General features: G+C 36.3%; 1 protein-coding gene across 8 annotated transcripts in view; it reads left to right on the top strand.

Annotated features, from left to right (window-relative positions):
- The window catches only part of ADAM23 (ADAM metallopeptidase domain 23), a 66,004-nt gene that overhangs the window by 36,604 nt on the left and 15,421 nt on the right, over nucleotides 1-13,979 (top strand). For all 8 annotated transcript variants that reach the window (XM_038142255.1, XM_038142258.1, XM_038142257.1 and 5 more), the window contains exons 14-23: nucleotides 293-341; nucleotides 1,859-1,958; nucleotides 4,491-4,562; nucleotides 5,321-5,407; nucleotides 5,562-5,642; nucleotides 7,554-7,604; nucleotides 8,083-8,146; nucleotides 9,412-9,517; nucleotides 10,947-11,066; nucleotides 12,038-12,206. In XM_038142255.1, coding sequence (XP_037998183.1) covers nucleotides 293-341; nucleotides 1,859-1,958; nucleotides 4,491-4,562; nucleotides 5,321-5,407; nucleotides 5,562-5,642; nucleotides 7,554-7,604; nucleotides 8,083-8,146; nucleotides 9,412-9,517; nucleotides 10,947-11,066; nucleotides 12,038-12,206 — 899 coding nt within the window. The remainder of the gene's footprint in view (nucleotides 1-292; nucleotides 342-1,858; nucleotides 1,959-4,490; nucleotides 4,563-5,320; nucleotides 5,408-5,561; nucleotides 5,643-7,553; nucleotides 7,605-8,082; nucleotides 8,147-9,411; nucleotides 9,518-10,946; nucleotides 11,067-12,037; nucleotides 12,207-13,979) is intronic.

Here is a 13,979-nt window from a genome sequence, read left to right on the forward strand (position 1 = left end):
CATGGAGGCAAGAACCTTGCCAACTATTTTTAGGTTTGTGTAGTGCCTGAAATTTTGTGTTGAGTCTTAAGAACCTGCAGATACGGTAATTTGAATGTGTCATATTTATTTAAGGTATTAGTATGTCTTCTAGTGGGCTGGTTTCCATTTTGGGGCTAAAGTTTGTACAGCCAAGCAGCCATCATATCTTTGTATAATTAGTCAAGCTCCATTTTTATAGCACTTTATATTTATTGTAAGCACATTTATAACTTCTCTCCTTTTCTGTTGTATTTTGGTCTTGTCTGAGAAGAGTGTGACTGCACTGAATCCTGGGGTGGTTGCATCATGGAGGAAACAGGGTATGTCATAAATATCAGTAATTGAGGGGTCTGGAATGAGTTCATATTTTACATTATACAGAAATATTTATGCATTGAGTTTTATCTCTGTGTTTTAGTTCTAATAAGTGAAAATCCAGAAACAGTTGGAACTCAATCCTCAGGTAAATAAATGGTCAGTGAAGTCTGAAGGGAAAGCACATCTATGTGGGAGGAATTTCATTGCCCTCCACCCTTACACACTGCCAAAGATTCTTTTCTCCATACTGTAAGCAATTGATTAGAAAAGGATAACTTCTGAAATATAGGGGTTTGAGTCTTGTAAATCACTTCCTGTCCGTGTCTTGCTCACTGTGGAAGCTTGATTGCAAAAATCATGGAGAAAATTAGTTACAAATAAGACAGAAGGAGCTTACTTTCTTCTTATGGTGTTTGGAAATTGGTTCTTCAGTAGAGTTACTTTGTGGCTTCCCTGTAGACTTGTAATTGTCAGCCACTGTAGGAGTGCCGCAGAGAATCATTACATAAATTTGCTTCTGGAATCCCAGGTAAAGCATTGATCAGAATAGACACTGGCTTCCTTCATATGGAAGGAACTCATCAAATACTGGTCTTGGATGGAAGTATCAGAAGAGGCTGTGGAATAAGCCTCTTCTGTAAAAAAGGTTAACAGTAAACAAAAGCCAGGAGCAGAGGATGGTCATGTAGGAGCTGACAAAGGAGTGACTAATGAAATAAGTGAATAATTAGCTGCACTTTAAAGCCTTTTCACTTAACTCCGTCAGTGTCAGGAGATGTTTCTTCTGTATGGAATAATTCAGTGGGAAATAGCTCAGTGGCAGTGAGGTGTTTGGAGAGGAATGGTGAACCTCCTTATGGCATGGTTACCCCAGTCTTTCATAGTGTGAATAGATCTCATTCCCAGATCTCAAAACATGACTAATAAACATAGCAGACAATTTCTGAATGAGAAATTACTAATAAAGTACATTTTCAATAGTCTGGGAAAAAGATTGAGTAGAGGAAATGAGAGAAGTCTGTAACATTATGCAAAAATAATAACTCTTTCTTCCAGTGTAAGAACTAGGGAGACATGAAATGAGATTAGCAAATATGACAGAAGAAAATGGGATGAAATTATTCTTCTACCAGTCCGTATTAAGCTGTGAAACATCTTGCTGTAGCATTTTTAGGTGTTAAAAAAAAAAACCTGAGAGGATACTGGATTATGCATGCAATAGAAAGGGTGAATAGCAGCTACTATGATAATGTAGGTTTACCTTGTTAAGAAGTTTAAAACCTACAGTTTTATATACTGTACATAAAGTAGAAATATAAAAAAGGCAAAATGTTTTAAATTTTTTCTTTTGTTCTGATTTTATTATTTGAGAATAAGACTGAGCTGTCATACTGTTGCACACAGTGGTTGTAAGAAACTGGGATTTACAGTATTTAAAAAAGGTTGTGACCCCTTTGCCCCTTTCCAGTAGCTGGTGGTGTTTCAAGGCATTTACTCACCTCATTCTTTGCCATTTTAGGGTATACCATTCCAGGAAATTCTCCAAATGCAGCATTGCAGAATACAAAGAATTTTTACTTCGTGGGGGAGGTGCCTGTCTTTTTAACAGGCCAACAAAGGTAATAAATAAGTTGGTAGTCAGGACATCTGCTACACATTGTAAGGAAAATGTTATAATTTCACTGACATCATCTGTTCTCAAATTTATTCAGTTATCTATGTGGGTATTTTCTTGAGGTTGTAATTAGCTGTTCAGCCCCTTAGCGTTTTAAAGTAATATTGAGAGGAATGCAACTTGATTTCCATAATTCTTGATACTCAAATAACGATAAATGTCACTACTTATTAAGCTGGAAGTAGTGCAGAATAAGTCCAGAAGTGTATGCTCCACCTATACTCAGTTTTTGGACTTTGTGTCTGAGGTTGTTCAAAAGAATGCCAGTTACCACATCAGGAAATAGAAATCCAGAGCTGATTTCATATAGACAGTAGTAACTTTTGGTTGATCTCAACGTTAGATTCATTTCATTTCAAATATACATCTAGCAAACTATCATTCATAGCTGTTTCCCTCTACCTTGCTTTTTTGCCTAAAAACTTATCAAGGTCATAATTTTTTTCTAAGACAATGTTAGTCTGACATCCTTGAAAAGCTGAGCAGTATAAAAATATTCCGTGTGGCTCTTTTTGCCAAGTAAGAGCAATCCAAAGCATTAATATTCTATTTAATCATAGTGTCAAACTGCTGTCCTTGTAGAATTTAATACCACATGAGGCTATTAGGCTGTTCTGTTTACCATGCTGTACCCTTTGGTGGACCATCGCCTTGCACAATTAACTAAAAAAAATTTTGCTTGTTCAAGTGATTTTGAATCTTTTCCCAGGGTAGCAATCTTTGCTTATAGAATAAGAATACAAGAATTTTTACACGAAGGAATGAGTAGGAAAATAGAAAAACACAGCTTCAGTTTTTAGTGACAGTTGTCAGGCAAAGTAATGTGAAGAAGTTGTCAATTTGACTCAATTTGACAGAATAAAAATCTGATTTATTTTGGAAAATAAAGGAAGGAGGAAATGGTTGAATTATTGAGGAAATGGTTAAATTATCTTTATATATAATCTGTGCCAGTGCTTCCCAGCTTTGAAGTACTTTGGGAGGGAAAAATAATCATACAATGTTTAGAATGCTTTTATTTAGAGGTCAGGAGGTAAGGTAGAAAATTGTGTGTTTAATCCTTTAGTAAGTAAAACAGAATTGTTAAGCAGTCACCATGATGCCATTTTAAAAATTATATCCTGAGTTATGCTCTGACATGTATATGAACATTAAATGGTTCCTGATTGCCATAGGAAATTTGTGTGTGCCTGCTTGTGTTCCATAATTTTCTTGTTTGATAGACAAATGAATTTTGGTTTCAGAGTAAAAGGTCTTGCTGTTTGCACCAAAGTGTAGTAGAGACAGGAGCTTACAGAGGGGGGAAAAAATTAAATGCTTTTTTTAATCCTGTCAACCTTACTGGTGAAGAAGAGTGCATATGGATATTTCTTCACTATTGTTTTCTGGCACTATTTCTGGCACCCAGAATTGTAGGTGCTATTGATTATCTATGTGGCTTATACAACAAAAGTGAAATGTTGTATTTCTTTTTTACTAGGCATTATGATTCCCCCCCTGCCCCAACCAAAACTACCAAAGAAGAATTCCATACAAGTTTATATATAATTTGTATTGTATTTTATGTTGTGTTTCATATCTTGCTGGCTCTCCACAGCTTTACTTCCACTAAGCCCATGCAGCAAGGTTCACTCACATCTTTCACCCTTAGATGAATCTATATTTTAACTTGTTAACTTCTAACTCCTCATTTCAACCATGCTCTAGTGGATGTGTTTCTGCTGCTAACATTCCAATTAAATTGGTGATTCCTGATATTCTTATATGATTTTAAAGCAGAATTATATTGAAAACAGACAAGCTTCTTGCAGAATTATTTCTGTGATAAGACCGAAAAGTTTCTTTAATCAAAATTATGATGTGTGAAACCACTATAGAATCTGCATCGTCCTGAGCTGCAGAATTTACCTGCATTGTATGTATCTGCTTCTAGGATTAGCTGTTTAGTAGTCTTTGTATGTGGTTGTGTTTAACTTACTAATAAGGCGTATAAGACTTGGTTTTGGCAGTATTTCTTCCTGTTTATTATTTTCATGCACAAACATTGCGGAGGAACAGACAGTAGCTCATTGCATGAGCAAGTGTGGGTACCTGAGCAAATCCCAAGAATGATATTGTGGACCGGTTTCTTGAAGGAATTGTCAAAAAACTGGGAGTCCATGGAACAGGAATGAAGTTCAAATGTCATCCCCTTAAATATTATTGTAGTGTGTCTCTATTTATCATGCTTTTCTGAGATCAGTATTCTCCTAAAGAGGACCAGCATTCCTGTGATTTAGCTGTTTGCCTTTCATGTCTGAAAAATTCTGATGAGCAGCATTTGAAAACCACGCTGCCTTTTCTTCACTGAGGCATGGCACTGCATTGTCTGGGACAGCACATTTGTGTAGCGTTGCAGAAATGGGTTGTGTGTGACACAGAAGTCACTTGACATTAGTTTTATTCTTACTTTGGGCTGGGGGCTTTTTTCTTTCAGCTTTTTGAAGCCACTGAGTGTGGAAATGGATATGTAGAAGCAGGAGAAGAATGTGATTGTGGTTTCCGAATGGTAAGTAGAGTTCTATATTGCTCCACAAGTCTTCCTTATAAAATTGATTAAGATAAATTAAGTGATTGGTAAGAGAAGGGGGAAAAGTTATGTAAATGAATTTGTTTTGCTTGTTGTTTGGGAACAATTTTGTTAAAAGCCTGTGTTAAAACATTTTTTCAAATGACAATGAGTGCAAAGACAGTGTCCTCTGAACAGTTCCCGTTACACCAATGACAAGATACAGCTGTTTCCCAGCAGTTTTGCAGTTGCACTGGAGAAGTGCATACCTCTTTGCTCTTCCTGGATAGCATATCTGGAGTGGGAGACTCCTGACTGGTACTTTGGAGACCGGTGCCTGTTTTCAGACAGAACAAGTACACCGTTGTTTTCTTCTCTATTGCAGAAATACTCCAATAATGTTTTTGCAAAAATCTGCCCTCTAGATTTGAGTTTTCATTCTAGTATTTAAATATGATTGCACTTGTAATTAGGTTGGGGGTTTTTTTCTGCATTGAATACTATTGAACTAAGCAGCATGAATTTGGCACAGGCCTCAGAAGGTGTGAATGCCTGTGTTGCTATAGCATTGTATGTCACTGTTTTCCCTTTATATCCGAGTATTGCAAAGGCTTCTTCCAGCTGATAATTTCAAATCATCAATGCTAAACTGCATCTTTTGTCCGCTGGTATGTAATAATTTGATGTTGGAGAGGTTGTGAAGAAAAAAAACTTGTTTAAAATGGAAAACGAAACTTTTTGCTTATTTTTTCCTTCAGGAATGCTACGCAGACTGTTGTAAGAAGTGCTCTCTTTCTAATGGAGCTCATTGTAGTGATGGACCCTGCTGTAATACATCGTGTCTCGTGAGTGTTGCTGCCATATATCAGTTGTTCTTTTCAGTTGTCTGTGGCAGTCATGTGCAGCCTGTTAAAGTTCAGAGTGTGTTTTAGGTAGAAGGAAAAGAAGCAACTTGTGTAGATGTATTCTTAGTGCTGAACTATGTTTTTAATCTTCTAGTTTTTCCCACGAGGTTACGACTGTCGATATGCAGTGAACGAGTGTGACATTGCAGAGTTCTGCACTGGGGATTCTGGACAGGTATGTGTGCTGAAACGTTCTCTGCCTGCACTGTTGATGTTTGTTTGCACTCTTTTTTTTGTATTCATTTAACAGGAAAATTGTATTAACAAACTGCACAGTCATATGCCCAAAATGATGATGTAATAATGGAGTGTAAACTGTTGTAAACTTATGAAAACAATAATCTCAGTGGACTCAGAAGATGACTTCTCTAGGTTTATTTGGTTTTTATAAGTCTTGGGGTTTTGTGTATAATATTTGTGTCAGACATCCTTCTTTACTCTTTGCCTTGTCTATAACTTAAATAATAAGAATACACTGCAAATGTGAATGTACTCAAAGGTAATAACTCCTAAGATTTTATGAAATAAAATGGCTTAAAATATAATTGTAGAAAATTACAACTAAAAGAGTATAGAAACATAGAGGTTGGAAAAGACCTTTTAGATTGAGTGCCACCATGAACCCAGCACTGCCAACTGCACCACTAAATCATGTCTCTAAATGCCACATCTACAGTCTTTTACATGTCTCTAGGGATGGTGATTTTCCTGTGTCTTTGGGCAGCCTGTTCCAATGCTTGACAACCCTTTTGGTGAAGAAGTTTTTCCTAATATCCAGCCTAAACTTCTCCAGCACAACTTAAAGCCATTTCCTCTCATCCTGTTGTTTGTTGCCTGAGAAGAAGAGGCTGACTTCTATATCTCTACAATCTCCTTTCAGGGAGTTGTAGAGAGTGAGAAGGTCCCTTCTGAACCTCCTCTTGTCCAGGCTAAACAACCCCAGATCCCTCAACTGCTCCTCGTAAGACTGTTCTAAAGTGTGTTACGTTTTCTAAGAGTGTGCACATGTATGAGAATTTTAAAAGTTGCGGGTCTTACACATTTATCCTGAAAACATTTGGCTAATGTAAAATACGGGAATAAACAGCAACCAGAATGTTGTTTCAATTTGATTTCTTTTAAATAGTCGACATCCTGTACATTTTCCATTTTCACAGCAACTTTGATGGTTTAGGTGACATACACTCCTTTTCAGTATTGAATGTTCATGTATTTATTCTACTTCTATAAGAACTTCATAACTGATGCAGTCATCTACTGCATCAAGTTATTAGCCTTGAAGAAATGAGATTCAGGACAAATCACAATCTCTTTGGGCATTGGCTGTAGTTATAAATGCCAATAAATTAACAATAATTTCCTTTTATTTTATCATCTAAGACATCAACACATAGATAAGTAGCTATTGCCAATATTTTATCATAAATCTTTTGCTCTGTAGAGGGAGCATTCTTAAAGAGAGAGAGAAGGGCTTTCTCAAGCTGCCCTCAGAGTATTGGCTAACACAGTCCAGTGCAGCAGCATTCTCTTTCCAAATTTTCACAGATCCCTTTTAGATGAGGAAAAACCGTAAGAATGGTTTAAAATAAGTCCTTACTTTAATAATCTGAGGTTTCTGGACCTAGCGATTTGTTTGTACGAAAGAATTTCCAGTGCCAAGGGAAGATAACAATTAAGATCATTAAGCCCCCTGAAGCTCTATAAGCAATAGACTGGTAGGCTGTGACCAGGTACTTCCTCACTGTTGTAGTGGAACTGAAGTGCATGTGGTGGCAGTGTTCCAAATGTGGCCCCAGTACTAGCTACCAAATATCCTCTTACTGAACACATTGGCTTTCATTTTGCCTCGCCTCCTTAATTTCTTCTTGGAATATGCAGGAAGTTAAACTTGAACATTGTATTTCATGGCTCAAGATGTTAATTTTTTCATTTCTCTTTGTAGCTGTGAAGATTGTTGCACTAATTATGTTTTCAACACCCTTTATATGTTGTCCAGTTTTCTTAAAAGCAGGAAAATTCCGTATGTGATACTTTGATGTATTATTGCAGTACACATGACAAAAAAAAAATTCTTAATTTTTTTCAGTGTCCACCAAATCTTCATAAACAAGATGGGTATGCCTGTGATTCTAATCAGGTATGCAATGTTTTAAAATCCCTGCACGTCAGCAAATGGAAATTAACCAAATACACATTCTTGTTTTGTTTTGGCGTTGATTTTTTAAAATCCTGTATTCCATATTTCTTCTTAAACTTTATCCTTTAAACATCAGTGTTGCTTGTGTTTTATGCACTCTATTAATAGTAATAATTTCTACCTTGAGTGAAATCTGCTTGGTATCTCTACATTTTCTATGTAGATATTTTATTGCACTCCATGTAAGTAAGTTCTTTCCAACTATGTAAAGGTATAAAGCAACTGCTTAAATGTCAGTATGTATTGGACACAAACTAGCTTTGGGAATCTGGGCCAAAATGTGTACTTCATCTACCCAAATTCATGGAATCTACATCCCAACATGCATGTGAAGGGTGAAAATGAGACATTTGTTGTGGGAGGGCAAGAGATGAAATTGTTTTCAGTTCTCATTTCTAACATGTTGTATTTTGTTTAGGGTCGTTGCTATAATGGTGAATGCAAGACAAGAGATAATCAGTGCAAATATATCTGGGGATCTAGTAGGTTGACTTTAACTACCTTAAATGTATTTTGTTTCTAGTTCATTCCTGCCTTTGCTTTGGATTTTTTGTGTTTTTATTTTTTCTTCTTGTCACTACAAGTTAAAGCTTTCTGATCAGTAGAGTGAGTAGACTGCAGTGGGAAAATGGCTTGATTGCCAAGTGGAATTCTGCATCTGGGGGTGATGTCAGTGAGACTGATGATGTGGCTGCAGATCTGGGTAGGGCAGCAAGTGCTGCTCGGGGGAGGGGGTTGAGGATGTTTTGGGTATAGTTCAAAACCAAATGTTTTGGGCTTTTCTTTAATGACAGTCACCAGTTCCATTATCCCATCAGTGGTTCATGCCAAAGCTGCTCCACCTTGCCTCTCCTTCCTATACTATCCTCCAAGTCAGGAAAATTAGTACATGGGTGTGAACTTAAATATATGTATATTTATAGTATGATTTAAGTCCAGAGGTGTTGAGTTAAACAGAATTGCAATTGCAATGGGCTTTGCTTGCAGCAGAGAGGGGCTGAATGTTCTGTGTAATGACTTGGAGACAATTCAGCAGAGTAGAACTACCAGGACATCCTGTGCTCTGGCATTTGGTGTGTTCTTGTGCATTTTGTCTAATCATAACTGCCACTGAGGCCACTCTGCCTTATTATTTTATCTTCCTCTATATAATTGTTGTGCTTTTCCATTTTCCTTTTTTTTAGATTCATTTTTGGAAAAAAACAAATGAGCTCATCAGTAAATAATTATGGGTTTACAACCTATTAGTTCAGATTTTTACTCCTAAAAATAAGTAAAAATTACACTGTGTTCAAGTTTGGTTTCCTGTGAACATCTGAAAAATAGAATAAAATCAACATTGAGTTGATGTCAGAATATATGCTTATCATAAATGTCCTATATAAAATCCTCTGAAATGCAGATCAGGAAAAATTGTAGTGAAAAACAGCTAGATGAAATCTATGTGCAACTGTTATGAAGTGAACAAAATTAGACCACAGATAAATTTCATATGCAGAATATAATACAGACACCATGGAGGCTACTTTTAGATGTTCAGAGCAAATTTTGATCATATCAGTAGGTATTTCAGTTTAGCCTGTTCTCCCTTTTAGTCACTGGAAAATACCATCTGTGCACATACATGTGAATTTAAATTGATGTTTTGTATTAAAAAAATTACAGAGAACGGCTGCAATAAATTATGCAGGTTTCAAAGCTGTCATGTTGCTACTGAAAAGCATGTTTCTTTTTTCTTCATCAACAGAGTCTTCAGGATCTGACAAATTTTGTTATGAAAAGCTCAATACAGAAGGCACAACAAAAGGAAACTGTGGAAAGGATGGAGACCGATGGATTCAGTGCAGCAAACAGTAAGTTCAGTTTGGTAGAGATTATTTGTAATTTAAATAGATTGGTAATGGTTTAATATTGTCTACTTTTTCTACTTTTTTATGCATGTTTCAGCAGCTTGTTTTGCCTTATTTTGAATCTCTTTTCCCTCATGAGGTTTGCATCTTGAAAAAATTGCACTCTGACAAATCTATAAGTAACTCAGCAATAGACTTGTAAATAATTCTAGATTTTTAGAAGAATATACTGTGACTTCAATTATTTCGGAGTAGCTGAGGGACAAGACAGCAAAAAGTCACAAGTTCATAACATAAAAACACCTCAGCCTTGGCAGGGATAAATTAGGCTACAAATACACACACTCTGTTCACTTGCTCTGGGACTGACACCAGGTTATGCTGTTTCAAGTTTATTCCAACCTTTATTTTGACCAGAGAGGACTATTCACATTTGGATGCTATAGAGAAAAGGCCTGATTAATTTCCATGCAATCATTACTAGCTGAATATTTGATTAAATTTACTTTTCAAGTTAATGGTCATTAGTAGATAGACTTAAAATTCTCCTGATTTACTTCTGTTTTGTAATTTTTAATTATGTACGTACAAATTTCAGTTTTGGAATAGCATTTTCCTTCTTTGACTATTTGATGCTTGTATAGTGGATTTTTTTTTATATTACTAGTTTTCAGACAGGATCATAAGGAAAGGAGTTGTTTAATTTAGATGAGGATAGTGTGTTCTAATGTGTATGTTAAACCCCTCATTTCTATAAAAGCTTTTCTTTGTTGGTAGAGAGATGCAGGACAATGATCTGGCTGAAGGGGTATTTATGTTTTTTTCAGTTTTAACAAAGTCAATTTCCAGCATTCATTCAGTTGCTTCTGTGACTTAGGACAATCAGTATTAGTTAATATCCTTCTGTTGAAGATATAAAAGATATGTTGTATATATTATGTAAAACATATTTAAATATATGCAGCTATAAAATAACATTAAAAAGGCAGGTTCTTTACCAAAACTTGGGCACACACAACTTCCCACTAAAAATTGTTATGGTTCTGTTGTCCTGCAAGGGAAATAAAATGCAACGAAGATTTCAAACTTGAGAGAGAGAGAAAAGCAATTCAGCCTAACTTGACAAAGCTTTGTGCAGTTTGGCTCCTCTTGCTTGTGCTGGATTGTTCTTAAAGCACAGATACATTCTTTGCTTATGTGAGCATTCACTGGTGCATTGGAATGAACATTTACTTGTTTCTGCCTTCTGTCATTTAAATAAAACAATATTTTATTTCCAGGCTTGCACTGGAAAGTCTTGCACATGAAAGTCTGTCATGTGGCTTATGGTAATACATTACTGTGATCAGCAGCACCATTGCCAGACTTTCTTTTTTCTGAGTTTACCTCATATTATTCCAGTAATATTTTGATTTTTGTTTTCCTTTTCCAGTGATGTTTTCTGTGGCTTTTTGCTCTGTACTAATCTTACTAGAGTTCCACGAGTTGGTCAAGTTCAAGGAGAAATTATCCCAAATTCTTTTTATCATCAAGGACGCATAGTGGACTGCAGGTAAAAGATAATGTAGTGTTCCAGCATGATTTATCTCTGTCAAACCCAATTGAGAGAGGCATAAATATGAGAGTCTGTGAATTTTAGGTAATTGCAGCAAAATCATTATTCTGAGTGGCATTTCTTTTGATTAAAAAAAAAAACAAAACCTCAAACCATAAGAAGCCTGATATTCCAAGTTTGAAGAGGGTGAAATGGGGGTTACACTCCTGAATCTTTCCCTTGATCCCTCCAATAGCAGAACTTCAGTCAGAGCTTAAGGCTCAGCATTATGTTTTACTGGGGGTGGAGAAAGTCTGTGATTGCCAAAGACCTGTATTTTAAATGTAATAATTTTGAGTGTTAAATACTCAAAGAAACAGCTGTAGTGAAGTGAAGGCTGAGAAGGAGGAAAATGCAGAGCTGTGGCCAGGTAAGATGTTCAGCTACAGTTCAGTTAAAGCACAGATAAATGAGTTTTGGTCTCCTGCACTGCTGGGCCTGTGCACAATATTGGGTTTGTATTTTGAAGACATTGGCAACATGGCAGTTTTGTCACCCTAAGAGCACTGTTTTACATAGTTGGGTCCTGAGTGAACAGTGGTTCTAAATTCTTCCATTATTCCACTAGTGTTTTTATTTAAATCACGTGGGAAGTTAGTTTTTTAGTATTTTTTCTAGCAATAGTATTTCACAGCATTTGGAAAAAAAAAAAAAAAAAAAAAAGTAAAATGGTCTGTCAGAGACCTAAAAATCCCCAAAGCCTAAGGTGCCCTTCTTGAGTATTTAAGTCCTACTCTAGACTTATTTTTATTTTGACAGCTGGAATACTGTCATTGATGTGGACAGACAGAAAAACTCTACAGTTTTGTTCAGTCTGTCTGAATAAAAGAAAGGTGTGGGGCATTCAGTGTCTACACCAAAGTGTTTTTAATACTTTCAAAAGATTCCAGTCATAATACTAATACTGCCTTAAAACTTATTTCTCCTAGTGGTGCTCATGTTCTTTTAGATGATGATACGGACTTAGGTTATGTGGAGGATGGAGCTCCGTGTGGACCTCAGATGATGTGTCTGGACAAAAAGTGCCTGCCAATTCAGTCCTTGAACATAAGCAGCTGTCCCATTGGTTCCAATGGAAAAGTCTGTTCTGGTCATGGGGTGAGTCTGTACTGGGAGTCAGCAGCTCAGCTTCCCCAGGTCTCTCTGCTCTACCTCATCCTAACACCTGAAAGTCTTCCTAAGACGTTTTGATCTGAAACCACAAATGTTGGATTCAGGGGAAGACTGCCATTTTGTGATGCATAAAAAAAATTTTAGAAAGGAAAGTTCTCGAATGGGTTCTGCAATTATACCCAAAGAGTTGGGTTGGTAAGTAGCGAGAAAGACCTTTGACATTAGTTACTGGAAGAACTTCTGTAATGTGCTACCCATATTTCAAGCTACTTGCCATCTTGAATTAAACTTCTTCCTGCACACTAACACCTTTATGAAGTTGGTCTTGTGTTCACAGATTTATAGCCCATGGCTTAAATAATTAAAATTCCAAACTCTGTGTCCTCAGCAGAGAGGGAGTTCTTGGACAGTTCCAAACAGTTCTTGAACAGATCCAAAGTGTATCATTTTACATTCAGGCACATTATGTTCTGTTATTCTACCCACAACTTCATTTGTCTAAGATGTTAGGTCTGTTTTGATGAACTGATCACTGTTTTAAAAACCAATAAAACCTTTCTGCTGTGGGATTCATTGTGACAAATACTTGCCTAAAGGGCTAGACTTTGTACAAGAAGGGATGATTTCTTCTTGTTGTCTGTGCTTGAATATAAAATAGAGTGTTTCAAAGTAGAAGGTTAGGTTCAAACTCAAGAATAAAAATTTTAAAATTTGAAAGTAAAGTATCTTGGAGATTATAAATCATCTTGATACTTCTTGAGAGTGACATGAAGGGTGAGTGAATTATCTTACCTGTTCGTTTTGGATTATTACAATTCCTAATTTTAAAAGGGTATTCAGTTGATCAAACCTGCCATAAAATGTGTTTGTCTTCAAGTTCTTAGATAAGATTCTCCAGTGAGTGCTTCTTAAAAGCAGAGCATGATAAAAGTTGAATTAAAAAATCACATGTGTTACTTAGAATCATTTGTGGGTAGGTTGTTTCCTGTTTTTTTTTTTTTTCACATTATGTTCCAGTGTCCAAAAGACATTATAAACTGTTTGTCTAATGATTGACTTCATTACTAGTCCTGTAATCAAAACTTCATCCTTTGTCTGTTTCTTGTGTCATGCTTTTTTCCACAGTAACCTCTTCTAGCAGCACCATTCCATGTTCTTTTTCATATGGAAAGTTTATAGATATTAACTCTTACTATTGATTTGGTGGTTTAGGTTTTGTCCACTGGGTAGGTTTTTCTGTATCCAATAAATATACTGCCAATTTTAGAGTGCTGAGTTCTTTTTTAGAGGTCATTCAGGTAGATGGAAACTGGGGAAGAACTGTTCCCTCTCTTTTAGAAGCCAGGCAAGCATTCCTCATTGCTGCTTAGGAAAAATGCTGACAAAACCAATGAAAATATATCAACTTTGCTCTACATGGGAGCAAGCTGTAAATGAGAGGTTGGAAAGTGTAACCATGTCCTGAACCTTTCAAAGGCAAATGCTTGTATCCCTTCTGGGCATCCAGGCTCAAAGTCCAGACAGTTGGCTGGGGAAGATCTAACTAGTCTAGCTAAATTGCTGTTATTTTTCACAGCCTGTGCAGGTGTGTGCCAGTGATGATAGAACCAGTTCTGCTCCTCCTAGCATGTGAGAGTATTAGGAGGGTTGAGGCAAGCTTCCAGGTGTGTTATGTCATTCCAAACACTCAGTGCTATTGTTACAATATATTAATAGGTAAGTTTTATGCCTTGAATTAAATGTCTAATTACATGTTAA

Source organism: Motacilla alba, chromosome 7 (assembly GCF_015832195.1).
Source record: "Motacilla alba alba isolate MOTALB_02 chromosome 7, Motacilla_alba_V1.0_pri, whole genome shotgun sequence".
NCBI lineage: Eukaryota > Metazoa > Chordata > Aves > Passeriformes > Motacillidae > Motacilla > Motacilla alba.